The sequence below is a fragment of the Vanellus vanellus genome, assembly GCF_965231255.1.
Source record: "Vanellus vanellus genome assembly, chromosome: 3".
In the NCBI taxonomy this organism is placed as follows: domain Eukaryota; kingdom Metazoa; phylum Chordata; class Aves; order Charadriiformes; family Charadriidae; genus Vanellus; species Vanellus vanellus.
Window position 1 is genome coordinate 74,048,373 of NC_138907.1, and position 14,580 is coordinate 74,062,952.

The 14,580-nt window shown below is 40.8% G+C and overlaps 2 protein-coding genes across 2 annotated transcripts in view; one reads left to right on the forward strand and one right to left on the reverse strand.

Annotated features, from left to right (window-relative positions):
- Window positions 1-14,580, reverse strand: part of LOC309670546 (discoidin, CUB and LCCL domain-containing protein 1-like) — a gene marked incomplete at its 3' end in the record, with an annotated part of 162,460 nt that overhangs the window by 109,099 nt on the left and 38,781 nt on the right. The gene's annotated exons all lie outside the window — the stretch shown is intronic.
- Window positions 1-14,580, forward strand: part of ROS1 (ROS proto-oncogene 1, receptor tyrosine kinase) — a gene marked incomplete at both ends in the record, with an annotated part of 76,220 nt that overhangs the window by 42,215 nt on the left and 19,425 nt on the right. The window contains 9 exons of the mRNA XM_082480826.1: window positions 2,991-3,223; window positions 5,848-6,024; window positions 7,055-7,229; window positions 7,636-7,753; window positions 9,864-10,051; window positions 10,541-10,630; window positions 11,333-11,468; window positions 11,872-12,034; window positions 12,307-12,371. Of these exons, the coding sequence (XP_082336952.1) occupies window positions 2,991-3,223; window positions 5,848-6,024; window positions 7,055-7,229; window positions 7,636-7,753; window positions 9,864-10,051; window positions 10,541-10,630; window positions 11,333-11,468; window positions 11,872-12,034; window positions 12,307-12,371 (1,345 nt within the window). The remainder of the gene's footprint in view (window positions 1-2,990; window positions 3,224-5,847; window positions 6,025-7,054; window positions 7,230-7,635; window positions 7,754-9,863; window positions 10,052-10,540; window positions 10,631-11,332; window positions 11,469-11,871; window positions 12,035-12,306; window positions 12,372-14,580) is intronic.

Genomic DNA, 14,580 nt, shown 5'->3' on the forward strand with positions numbered 1-14,580 from the left:
CCTTGCAACTCAATCCCATAGAAGAACCTTGCTCAGCACTTTTTCTTGTTTTGCATGTGTTTGTGTGCGTGTGTGCACACTTGTCTGCCTTCATGAGGAGTTGCCTGTGTGCTGCTCTTCTGATAATTTTCTCATTGTTGGGGTGATGCTGCTGGACTCACTTGGGGAAAGCATGGAAAACTATAATAACAGCTTGATATTCCCTGTAGTATGCATAGCACTCGCCTGCTTTTCTGTTGTGCCAGATTTGCTCTGCAGCTGTGCTCCACGTATTTTGCCTGGTGTCACAAGCCAGGGTCAGCTTGATCCATATAAACTCATCACTTTCAGAGCCATCAGGCACCTCTAATAATACTAAAGTCAGCAAGGCAGAATTATAGCCCAGCCTACATGGCAGTCTGTTTGTGTTTTGAAGGAAAGACTGTGGAGGTGGTACCTAGGGATGCTTGCTGTTGAACTCACAGTGATGTGGGAATGGCGTAGCCCCCACCTTCACCACTAGTTTTCCCACCTGGCTCTTGTCCTGCAGAATTGGAGCAGCTCTTTTCTGAGGAGGGTGAGGGAGTGAAATTGAGAGGCACGGTAGCACCTGGTCATTGGGCATTAGCTCACTTAACCCAGCTACAGCAGGGCTGGCTGTAGCTGGCATACAGCTGTGCAGACTGCGCAGCTATGCGAATATTACTGTGTGATGCAGCTAGGGTGCCACAGTAGGAGTCCTGAGGTTTCCCCTTTTCTCTTGTTACCTCTGCTTGGCTTTTGGCTACTTCAGAAGGTGCTGAAGCAACTGGAATTGAAATAGGCACAGCCACCACCGTGTTTTTCTTACTCGTCTTAATGTCTCTTTCCCTTACTGATCAACTGTCCCCAAGGAAATATTTTATCCAGAATAGATGGCAACAGGTACATGCCAGGGGTCCTGATTCCCTTTGTTCTTCTCTTGGGGATGCATTCTGTGATTTCTTTAAAGGCTCATCCATAGAACAAGTCACTTCTGTTTTTGCCATCCACAGAAAAGCATTACCTGTGAGCTGCCAGTGGCTCCTCTTATGCACAGATCATTCCTTGTTTCTTGTCCGGGTAGCAGTCACATTTTTCCCCTTAAGAAAACCTCTGTTTAAGATGAACCTCTTTTCATCTTCATCAAATAAAAGTGTAACAAGAGGTACAGGCAAACTGCCACTTCTTTTGGATCCAGAGATGCTATACTTTGGAAATTCTCTTCCAACCATGTTATTTCTTTTCTCTTAACAGTCAGATCTCTTAGCATCTGTGGCATCAAGCAAACAGGCTCTCATCCCATGTGGAACCCTGAATATTATGACCATATTCCTAAGGAGTCTATGGCAAAAAATAAGAAAACCTGGTCTATGATCAGTAGATTTCAATTCTTTGCACTGGAACCCACATCTGTATTGTAACATTTGTATGACACGCTGATTGAATAAGACTGAGTACTATTAGGATGTGGCAAGAATTCACACCGTTGCTTCTTTATGTAGTAAACTGAGCCATCCTGCAGCAATGTACACCCTTTCACTGGTGAAACATAAAGGTAGCATATGAAATGGGAGACTTGGTTGCTCTGCTGAAATGGAATTTTCAGTCTCAAATTAAAATGAAACATGAAACTCAGAATGCGTTTCTCTAGTTGGGGCAAAGCAAAACATCAGGATCAAAATAAAGTCCTAGGCAAAAAAATCCCAACAGCCAATCAAAAAAAACCCCAAACCACTGCACCAGCTCCCAAACCCTGAGCATTTTTAACATGTATTGGTATCAGCATTCAGAGCATTTCACAATTTGTTGAAAAATTTCCAACCAGCTGTAAACGGAATGTATATGTGTCCTGGCACTTATGTTCTCAATTTGATGAATGTAACTGCTAGATTAAATTGTAATCAGATGCTGCTAGAGCCTCTTGAAGTGTGTACACTATTTCACACCTCTGAAGCCGTGTGAATTCCCTCTGTCTTTCTCTCAATTCTGTAACAAAATGAAAGAAGCTTGGATTAATCTGAACTTTCCAACAAATAGCAAGATAGAGGGAATGAAAAAAAGGAAGACAACTTGGAAAAACTAATGCATTGCTCTTGCCACAGAGTGTCACTCTTACTCCACATAAATTTTAGCTCGTGAAAAGAGAAATTTGTCTTCTTTACTAGCCTAGCTTTTCAACGTTTCACTTAAATAATCTGCAGCCTTGCTACTAGGGCATAAATTATAGCATATGTATTCATCATTCTGATACGTTGGGAACAAAGGTAGTATAATGACTTGTTAACTTTTTACGTATCTGGAAAGTTCAATAGGAAAAAAAGAATTTTTAATGTAGAGTTGGGGCGTGTCATATAGCATTTCAAAGTCTGTGATCTCAAAGTTTCAAAAGAAGGGTTGATTTTTCCAAAATAATTAGTGAGTAACTAGCTGGCATGGACATCAGACCAGCAACACAATTTCTTGCTTATACAGCTCAGCAAAATGATGTATTTCTGAGCAAAATAGTAACTGATGGCAAACAATGCTGAATTTTGGGTTTCATCCTTCAGACTTTTCTGTTCAAGAAAAAGCTTTCCAATTGGTACTGTTTCTAGTGCATATCCACGTAAGCATCATACTAAACTCACATTTAAGACCCTCATTAAGAAACTAAGAGGGAGCAGGAAATCAGTGATATTACTAAATGTAGAGGAGAGCATCTGAGTTGTTTTTTTTTGTCTGCTTGCATGGTAGGAAAGCCAAGGAGATACTAAAAAGGTCCCTCAAACTATTTTGAACTTGTCTGCAGCTGTCTGACTACACAAGAATATAATTTTTACATGTGTAGACTTTCAGTCCTGTAAATAGATCATATTCATATGCTTATAACATTTTTTTCCTCAGTGATATTCCTTGACTTCTCTAAAAAACAAACAAACAAGCAAACAACCAAAAAAACCCTCTAGTGAGATCTGTACCTAAAAGGAGATTATTTTTTCTTTCTATTTCAGTACCAGGGGCAGCTGATTCCATTAAGACAGTGGTTTTGTCCGACACCACCATCAACATATCTTGGAGCGAACCTTTGAAGCCAAATGGACCTCTAGAATTAATCCGCTATCAAATCTCTGTCAATTTATTACCTCCTATCCCAGCTATACCCTTGCGAAAAAGTGAATTTCCAGATGGGACGCTTGCCTGGTCTGTCAGTGGGCTCCAATCTGGAACAAACAATTCATTCAAGGTATAATTACAGGCAGCTTTACCTATTTGTTCACTCACTTGCAAATCTTTAGACTGCTCTTCTTTAAAGCTGTATGTGTGTTCTGAAAGTATGAGTTCAAAACTTGGCAGACTTCTCTCAGTCCTTTGGTCTTAGGAAAAATTAAACATCACAGCTTATTCCTATATAAATTGTTCAGATTAAATCCTTAGAACGGAGATCTTTTCTGTTTGGGGAGTACATCACAGATCTCATGAGTAAATAGGCGTTTCTGCTGCAATCCTGTTGTTACTGCTGTGATACTTTGTGCAACATGCTAAGAGAGGGTCAAGTGACAGGTAACCTCTGTTCTCCAAGGAGGACACCTGGAACAGTGACCTGCTACTGAAGGACTAGGTGTAGTGCAATAAACAGGGCTATGTGAGTGCAAAAGGATCATGACCAAAAGAGAAAGGATTTTCTCAGGAAAGCAATATATGTGAAACTTTCATAAAGGGGAAACCTCTATATGTTATACCAAGATCAGACACAGCCATTTTGCCAATTGCTGCTTTTCCTTTAATAAATAACTTTTCATTTAACAAAAATACTTTTTTCTTAGTCAAATAAATCAAAAAGTATCTGATATGACCATAGAGATACAGGTGACGACTGAATTAATACTTGACTAATTCTGTCTTGCAGCAGTCACTTTTAAAATAAAAGTATATTATAAAATATGCATGCAAAGTTCACAACAAGAACAATGTATCAATGCTGACCCTTGAGAATAATAACAATGACTTAAAAATGCAAGTAGGGGGTTGACTATTTGGTGGCCTTTGAAGACAGTTTCTGTAGACAAGAATATTAAAGGGTGGTTGCAAACCCTCTGATTTTGGGTTTCATTGAAACCCATGCTGTCAGTGCAATAGAAATAGTTTCTTCCACTGTCCAGGCAAGTCATAGATAAAGGAAGACAAGACATATAATAATAGGCCAGCCCCAGGCTAGCCAGCATAAGCAGCAGAATGGGACATCCATCCCTCAGCTGCTGCAATTCACGTGGACTCCCACATCAGCACTGCGCAAAAAATTTGGTGGCTTGTGTAGTTATGCTGGGCTATGAATGGTGAGAATTGAGGGGCACATACATCAGCCCCCCTGCCGCCACCACTGTCAGACTCAGGCAGCAAGGTCTTTTGGACAGCCAGGGCAGGGAGCACCACACTGAAATAATTGCAGTATTACGTGCCTGAGCACGTGTCATTGCCGTGAGAATGAGCAGAAAAGAATAATTTAACATGGAGATAAAAGCAAGAGAGTGGAGGAACCAAAGGAGTTCAAAGTAGCAAGGACTACAAAGGCAGTTGGGAAGGTTCTGTTAGTATGCTGAAGAGGAAGACAAAAGGAAGAACAGGTTGCAGTATCTAGTGGGTTTTTTTTTTGTTTAGTTTTTAGGAACGGGAGACCTGTGACTAGATATTTAACACAACTACATGAAACCAATGGTAGCACAACAGATCAGGAGAAGGAAAGATCAGGTTAAAGAATATCTATGTAGGTTACGTGTATTTAAGTCAGCGGCACCTGATGGCCCTAAACTACATAGGGAGATGGTTAAAAACAGTCTGTGAATGTTCACAATTACCTTCTGTAACTTTTGGAAGAGAGGAAGTCCCATAGAAGTAACAAAAGAAAAAAAAGGTCACACATAGCTTCACAAAGGAAATTGAAATTATACACCACTTTGTGTAACTTCAGTACCTGACATTAATTTACGGACATGTACAGTTTTACTTAGATATGTCTTAATATAGTCCTAGTATTAATAGGATTGTATTAACACAAAATGGCAAGCAGTTGGTACACAAGCATCTAGAGGATAACACAGCAATAGAAATGTCCAGTATGGATTCGTAAGAACAAAACATACTGCTTCTCCCTTTACAGATGAAGGGTTAAAAGGAAAACAATAAATGATGTATCTAGACAGCACAGCTATCACCAGGGTGATATTTTCAAAAGCAACCAAGTAAGCATGTTTTCTGCAGAATGCACACTGGCTGCATCGCAAATATACACAGAGTGGTTTTCACAGTTCATGCATGGGCTGGGAGAACATTCAGCTGATGGCTGGAGGGGATCTGTTCTGGCCTTTACTGGATTTTGTGCTTTTGTTAATGATTTGGATGGTACAATGGGGAATACATTTATACACATACATCTATATGTATGCTTGCAAGTATGCATATCCAAATGTAAGTCATATTTGATTGAGGCTTAGTGGAAGGCAGTGTGCTAAAGCAACTCCTCACCTTGTTTTTTTCTGATTCTAAAACACTGTCCAGCATGTGATGTGACATCTGCGTGCCTGTGTAAGAGCTTATGACATTTCAGAAAGGTCTAGAAAGAGATGAGTCTTGGTAGAAAGGTGAAATGAGAAACTAAGAAGAGTCTCTGAGGAAGGGTTCTCTAGGCCATGAACTTCCAGCCTGAAGATGTGTAACACTGCAGCTGTGCGGCTCAAAATGTTTCTACACCCGTGTCTATATTGCCTGAATATTACCTTGTTTGAAAATAGCTAGTCTTCCAAACGCTTGGAGTTGCTGAAGCCACCTTTCCAAATGGTCTGGTACAGTACTGTTCATCCATTTCCTTACTAGGTTCTTGCTTTTCATCCTGAGGAGAACTGGTTTTCTGAAAGTGTCCATGTTATTGCAAAAACTTTTGAGACTCCACCTGCACCTGTTAACATAGTTCCCAGAAATACCAGTTTCCAGCTAGAATGGAGAGCTCCTCTGCACGTCAATGAAACCAGCTTCTGGTTTGAGCTGCTTAAGGTAAAAATACCCCTTAGTTTTTTTTTTTCCAGATCGGAACAAATTTAACCCACTCTGTCTTGGTGAGCAGGACAGGGTGGCAGGATGTGTATGAAGAGTCTCAGTGGTTAATTTGGGCAGGGTGATGTCAGTCTTAGTGGCTCAGAAGGGGCAGGAGGGAGGCAGTGTTTGCCAGGAACAAGGGGGAGTGCAGCTGCAGCATTTAATACCCCCTAGTGCCAAAGGACATCCTGGATGACCCCACCAGAATTCCTCCCAGGTCTCCCGTTTCAGTAGAGTCCCCTCCCTCTTTCCTCACTGCTCTCCCCCAACCTGGCTGGTAGCTACAAATCCTGTGTCTGCTCTGCACAAGAAAGAGTAGAGAAGGGTTTTCAGTATGAAATATCAGCTACAACCTTGTATATGAATTTTATTTTCCTGCGACAGAGGTTAGGAGAAAATGCCAGAGAGAAAATGGAGTCCTGTACTGCAGACTGTACACGTAAGCACTGCAGTGACAGCAGCATGGATGGAAGGTTCAGATTTTAATGTCTGGACCACTGGACACAGAAAATGTCATGTGTTAAACTGGATCACGTAGATTCCTTAATATAGATAATCGGGTTCATGAGGCCTACATCAGACATTTCCCATCTGCCCTAGAACAAATGTCATAGCACAATTCCACTGAACTGCCTCCTTTCAATTGCATCATGGCAAGCTGAACTCATGGGCACGTCACAGTGATCCAGAAATATAAGCTGCACAAGGATAAGCAAGGGGAAGGCTCCTTTTGGCTTTGAAAAGGGGTCACTTAATCTGTTGTCCTTTGTGGCTGCCAAGACCCGCAGGTCTCCTGAAAACAAAGAAAAAAGTAGGTTTTCTGTCCTTGGTCTCTAAGAGGACAAAGTCCTGTGATTGAAACAGCACATGCGTAATCTCTCCCCTATGATATTAAAAGGTGGCAAAGTAGTTAATCCACCCAGGAATAGAACTGTGACACACTTTCAGAAGAGCAAGACTTGACCATGATGATATTTTATTTTTCTAGTGGGAAACAAAGAGTGACTGGTTTTCTCCTGCAAGCACTACGTGCACAGCAGATCTTGTTTACACATGCAATCTCACAGGAACTCTTCCTTCAACCAACTACTTTGTACGAGTAACGGTAGTTTATGTTACAGGAGTGAAAAGCATTTCCTCTTCAACAAGCTTTAAAACTACAGGTAAGCACTTAATGTAGGACAACAAGATTTTAAGACTATTTTCAGGATATGAATATTCAAACACAATATTTTGTAAAACTTATACTGAGGCCCAATAGTCACGTGTGTTTAACAGGGGGAAAGAAATGGGGTTCAATTCCAAAAAGAGTGAGGGAAACTGCAATAAAATGCCTCTATGCATGTGAACTCACAACTGATGGTGAAAGGCTGCATGTGAATGAAAATGTTGAAATTTGTCCGTCACAAAGAGAAGGCCAAAGATTCATTCTCCATGGAGACTATTGATGTAGATCCTCCATCCTTTTGTGTGCCTAAATACATTTAATTTTTTCTCTGTGTCTGTTAGCCCTTTGTCTCTCTATAAACACATTTTAAGACTTCTGTTTCTTCCCCCGTTTGGCCTAAGCTGGTGTTCCCAGTAAGCCAGGAGTTCCAAAAAGAGCAGAAGACTCTAAAAACTCCGTACAATGGGAAAAGGCTGATGACAATGGAAGCAATCTGACCTACCACATCTTAGAAAGCAGGTAAGATAAGTGTACCAGCACTCTTCCCATAGGGAGCAGCCCAGAATAAATCTGGGTGTGCAAGGGCTTTCAGTTTGGCTCTGTTGGGAAGAGTGGAATATCAGTGATGCAAATGCCCTTTCTCATGGGATGTCTTTCTTGAGTAAACTAAGTATCCATCATTTCCAGAAAATCCTGGAAAACTTAGAAGAAAATATATGCTAAAAACATTTCCAGACCAACCCTGAAACACAGGGATATATTTGGATATATGTTAGTGAAGTAGAAGAAGATTTTCAAATCACAAATTTCAAGGATTTAGTATGTATTTTTGGCTAAAATATATGTAGAAATATCTTAGCGTTCAGAGGACTTATGCAAAGGTGTTATAAAGTTGCCAGAAAAAAAAATTCATAATATATTCCCACCAACATGGGATGACAAGATATTTTTTAAAGCGCTCTGTCATTAAATACAGATTGCCTGGACTATACATGTCATGCTCATTAGGCGTCTATAGAATGTCAATTCACACTTATTCCTGCACCAGCATTGGAAGGGCTGAAGGGACAGGTCAGAGTATATTGCTGTGGGCAGGTGACACTGAGACTTCTCATTTCTTGACCATGACTCTGGAGGGGTCTGTTTAAGGCAGTCAGTGCAAGGCTTAATTAATGCATTCATTAAAACAGGGTCCATCTTCTGAGATATTCCTATGACATTGTTTGAAATCGGGAGCGATGGAGGCAAGCAATTTTGTTACTTTGCTATTATTTCTTTTTCCTTAGTTAACTCTCTGCTTATGAAAGCTAAAGACTGACAGCGCTGGCGAGCCAGGCATGCTTTACCTATATAAGTTTTCACTCAGACATATTTTCCTTGTGCTGTAAGCTTCCTCCATACAGTTCTGTGAGCGTACAGCAGCACTGACCTGCATGCTATGAGACCACAATAATTTTGATACGCTAACAGCCAGTTTGTACCTGACTTGCTGTGGGTGGGTAAAGAAAGGATAGTGCCTAGGTCTGTGTCGGGGTTGTGCTTTAGCCACTGTGTTCTCCAGGCTCCAGCTTCTTATTCATCTCTGGAATCATAATTTCCAGGCTCCAGCTTCTTATTCATCTCTGGAATCATAATTATCACTGAGGTGCTTTTTTTTTTTTTAAATTTTAATGAAATAAGCTTTTCTCCTGCTGTTTGAATGTGCACATGCTGATGTTTTTGACTGAATTTGACTTTAAGCCTCGTGGTCCAGGTAGAAGAATGTTAGGTTAGTTGCATAGTATGCTAGAAAATATTTGCATAGTGCTTTGAAATAACCCCTGTTTTTCATACGGCTCTGGTAGTGACGTGTAAACACCAAGGACATGAACATATAATTTTCCCATGTCTTCCTGGTTTAGAAGTGTTTGACCTTTTTTCTGCATTAAAGCACATTGGGAGAATGATTGGCATGTTCATGAAGGTCATTTCACATGAAATATTACAGTCCTGGGTGACATGAAATGATATTTCAGATATGGCCTTTCTCGTTTAAATGCATGGTCTTCTTTTGGTTGGTGAATAATCAGCTCTGAATTTATTGTGAGCAATCAATCTCAGTCCAATGGGGAAAGGAAGAAATATACCCAGCAGTCAGCAGATACTATGGGGACCTGGCTAGCTAAAGAATTGTGTCTTCACTGCCAATGACTTGCTTCCTGTTTAGCTTGTGAAACCCGATGCACAAGAGCCACTGAATTACTCTGGGCCCAGGAAAGCAAAAACCTCTAACAGGACACAAATTTTTTTTTTTTTTTTTTCCTGAAAGCTAAATAAGAAGGTTTTGAAATCTTGGCTGTGAGGTGTACACTGAAACAGGTGAGAGAGTGCTGGAGCTTTTTATGTCTAAAACATTCTAGCATTTCGTTTCCAGTGCCAAGCTAAAGATGTGTGATTCCTAGCATTGCTGAAATGGCATGGTACAATTTTCTGCTCCGTAGCCAAAACCCACGATCAGACAGAGCTTTCTTGCAGGCAGAGAGATATTGTGATGGCCATAGAACTGAAGCAAAGAACAGGGGGGGAAGCAGTAAACAGCCCTCGCTGCATTAATGACATACCTGTGTTTATTTTGCTGTGCCCATTGCAGGAAGCAGTCTGACACCACCAGCAAAGTGAAGTCCTTGTGGAAGGTGGTTTACAACGGCTCCTGTGCCAGTATTTGCACATGGAAAGCCAAGAACTTAGAAGGAACTTTCCAGTTCAGAGCAGCAGCTGCAAATGTGCTGGGACTTGGTGAATACAGTGACACGAGCAAGGATATCATTTTGGGCAAAGGTATGTCCTGTACTTTCTTACATTGTTAATCAAGTTTTTTATTCAGAATAATTATACCGATTTCTGAAAATTTACTTCTGCTCTTTTACACCAATTTGTCTCCGTGGCCTTGCAGTCTGCATTATGGTATGATGCTTGAAGTAAGGGCGAGCTCCCGTGCTGGGTAAGGATGTGAGAATTACTTCTTGCCTTCAGTGAGAATATTCGATCTACACTCTGTGGTTGTTTTTGAAAATCCCACCTTGAGTGGTCAAACAGTTGGACATTTTCTCTTTCCATATACACAGTAGATCATCTCTCGGACCTGGGGGAGGAGGATTAGTCTGACCAAATGTAGACATCTACATAAAACCTACAAGAGAGCTTTGTGCAGAGGAAGACATTTACACAGCAGGCAGCTCAGGAGTTCTCTCAGTTTTGCTCAGCTCCATAGGATTGGTATGGTTTGTATGGACAGTCATTAACCAGTTTTCCCCTCCCATTTAACAGATACTATGGTCTCCCCAGACACCATCATTGCCATTGCTGCTGTGATCGGAGTTGTGCTGGCTTTGACTGTGGCCGTGGTATTTGGTTTTGGTATGTGGCTGAGTTTTTGCATATCCTTGGTTCACTTGGCCTCAGTAAAAGGCAGTTCAGATGGCGGGAGATGATGGGCCTCCAGGTTGAGGGAAATGTTGAACAAACCCCAGGGTGGGAGCCGGGAGGAATTTGTGTGTTCTCATCCTTTGAGGCCCTAGAGATGGCTAGTTATGTTTTCAGGATCGAGGACAGAATACCAGTTCAGTCCATTCTCAGGCATTTCTCACTGTTGATTCCCTGCAGGGAGAACATAGGAATGCTGAAGGAACTCTGATATTTCTGTGTGTCCTTATAAAAACTTGTACCTTATAATTCTCAAGTTGAGTACTGCATATATTCACCAAAGGGTCCAGTTTTTTTCCTCTGAAGCTTTCTTCCTGAAGAAAGGATATAGAGATTACCCTGAGATGTAGATGTCCACATGTGATGGTCCTACCCTCTCACTCCTCATCCTCTCCCTGTGATATAGCATCAGCCTTTCGGGCTTGGGTCTTGCCACTTACAGAAGTGGATGCTTGACTATTTCTCAGCTCAAGGAGCACTTGTCTGTGTCTTGTGGGAAAAAGATGGAAACGTCTTGCTTACTTGAGGTGCTGGGGAGTGATGTTGAACAGAATAACAAACAGTAGCCTTTTAACCTGCTTGCAGGCTGGCATATTCTCAGAGTGAAATGTCTGACAGTCCGCTTTTCTGTTCCAGTATGGCACCAAAGATGGAAATCCAGAAAACAGGCCTTGCCTGGACAGATAGTGTTTATCAAGGAAGATAAAGAATTAGCTCAACTCAGGTGGGCAGCTGAGGCAGTGGGATTAGCCAATGCCTGTTATGCTGTAAGGTAGGTCCTTGGAGCAAATGTATTTTCAAGACAAAAACATCTAAGAGGGTTTCCCTGGACTGATTTTCATCAGTGCACTCATCCCTGACACCTCGAGGTGGAATTACGGGCTGCATCTGCCCTGCAGGGCAGGTCTGCTCTGAAGTACACCCTGCTATGTTGGCTCCCCGCTGGATTGCCCCTAGCCCACCCTGCACGCTCACATTGGCAAGAAACGCAATTGCATGGGAAAAGAAGAAGACCTGGTGTTTTCCAAGAGCTTCCAAATCATCCAGGCTTCGCCTGAGCTCCCCTTAAATGTACCTGATGAGGCAAATAGTACCAGGTTCATTTGAGGTAGAATTTTAATAACACTTCAAACATTTTTAAGTAGTAACAAGTGACTGGTATTGCTGTTTTGTAGCACTCTTCCTTCTCAAGCAGAGATTGAATCATTGCCAGCTTTTCCTCGGGACAAACTGAACTTACACAAATTGTTAGGGAGTGGAGCATTTGGAGAGGTGTATGAAGGGACTGCAGTAGATATTCTGGCAGACGGAAGTGGAGAATCCAAAGTAGCAGTCAAGGTAATCACAGCTGTGTATTTCTCTGGCAACAGAATGGGATGGGCAGAGAGATTTGGCACAGAGGTTGTATGTGTTGTAGGTGTTGACAGATTTGGGTATTTCCTTGCAAAATTTCTTGCAAGTCACTTAGAGCTAGCCTATCTCCTTGTAATCATTGCTGGAAAATACTACATATTTAAGGCCATGTTTATGTCTGATTGCTTTACTTAAGCACTATGTGATAATGGTGGTGATGACCTAAGTATTATTACACTTTTGCTTCTGTCCAATAGACTTTGAAGAAGGGCGCGACAGACCACGAGAAGAGTGAATTCTTGAAGGAGGCACACTTAATGAGGTAGGGACAGCTTTGCCACTGAGCACCCTTTAAAGCCATTGTCACTTGAGGGTGGTGGCCTTCAAGAGGAGTGCAAGCAACACTTTCCTCTAAAAAAATTACTGTGTCATTTTTGGTGTGCTTTCCTGTTTCTGCTAAAAGATTAAATCACTACTGATGGATCTTAATGAAAATAAAGCTGTAAAACTGACTAGCAAAACTTAATATACAGATTGCAAGTTCAGTATGCTCATATCATGGATTTATTGGGGTTTGGACTCACGGTTTTCAGTATCTTTGCTCCTCTCAAACTAAATTAGTTGTTAAAGACAATTGGGCAACATTTGGCTAATGCCATTTTATCAAAATAAACTTATTAAAACAAGCTGAGGCCTTGAAGTTTCAATTTACTGCCGAAATTGTTTTTGTTCAAATATGCATACTTACCACTAGAGGCTGCCACATACCTCTTCTATTGAGGTAGACTTAAAAAAATAATGCATCTGTCACCAGTGCGAGAATTTCACATTGAAAAGTCTGTGTGTCAGCTAGAAATCTGCTTTTCCAGAGTCTCCACAGAGGCAAGTAGAAGCTGAGCTGAAGTTTTCAGCTGGTAACATAAGACTGAGAGTATGGTTTTGTTTTCAGACACACTTCTGCACTTCTCCGACTTCTATTTCATGAGTGCAGAACTAGAAGCACCTTTTGAAAAATGAAGGATTTTATATACTGTACAGAAAACATAGTGTTACCAAATTGGAAATTGGTTTTCACAGCATTCTTTTTTGTGTTTATGTATTTTTTAAAAAGTATCTTGCATTTCTTTGCCTTTTTTCCACACACTGTACATTGAATGAGGTAAGAGGCTTGTGAAAACCGAAATGGAACCATGTCATTAAATTGTAAATTCATAACAAAGTATAAGTGCTGTGTGTAAACTTTCTACAATCCAATATATCTTCAGTCTGTGTGGCAGTTATAAACCCAATTAAGGCCTCTTTTCTGTGTAGTATGGAAATTATATGTACCCGTAGTTAAAGTCTCTGAACCTTCCTCAATTCTGCTTCCTTTTTACAGCTAATAATCCCAAACCACAAATCCTGGAAAAATATATAATTAGAAATTATTACATTTCAATGTAAACACTAGTGTGGGCCCATATGCACATCAATACAATGAGAAAGATAATGAAGATAATAGAAAAAATTAAATAGTATACCTTCCCAGTAGTCATTAAACAATAATAAAATAATTGGTATGTTTTATACGCTTTGACTCTTTCCGTTTTTAATGTAAAAAAAGAGTGATTTAGTTCCCTCACAAAGGGCTTAATGATTTTTCTTGATGTTCGTCTGTAAGCTTGAAATAAATGAAACCAAGGACAGAAAGAGAACATAGGTGGACCTGATTGTTTACAAACCCTGATGTTAGATATTTAAACAAAACTTTTATTTTGCTTGTCTTTTTTGGATTTTTATTAAAATTTGGATTGCAGTGTCCCAGTTAAGCAAGGGCTATTTGTTTCTTCTATTGTTGCTATGCAGCAATGGGAAAACAGAGTTACCTGTACTTCAAACAGTCATTTGACATTGGTTATTGATGAGTCATTTGTATACAAATATATATAGCAAATTCTTGGGTGTATCCTATTGCTCGGGAAGTAAGGAAAGACAGCTCAGCGGAGAAAGGGCTGCTTGAGCTGTAAGGAAAGTGCCAGGTGCTCCTTCCTCTCTTTTTGTTCTTGAGAGTGCCAAAGTTTGTCTGAGTGAGAGGTATGCGCTGGGGCTCGGGGGGGAACTGTCAAAAACTCAAAATCACACTTTTTGCTAAAGAGTTTTTGCCCACACCTAAGATTATGTGAATCAAAAGAGGTTAGAAGGAAAATGTCCCTCTGAGTTGTTTGTTTGTTTATACTGGTGCATTTGACAGCACTTTGGACACGACCAGTATCCTCAATAGAGTCAAGTTTCTCTGACTGCTGCTGGAAATCCTTTCACACAGCAGTGAGAAGGGAAAACCATTTTTATAACACAAGAAATGTGGCTGTAAAAACACAGGCACTGACAGGGGCAATAAATATTCTTCATTCTTTGAAAAGTGCTAGACCTGAGAGTGCTGATTGCTCTGTGGTAATCCCTATCTTTTTGGACACACACAGGCCATTACTACCATGTCGGCAGGTATTCCTGATATGTATCTTGTTTCTCTCGAAACTGTATTGTGAGAGACA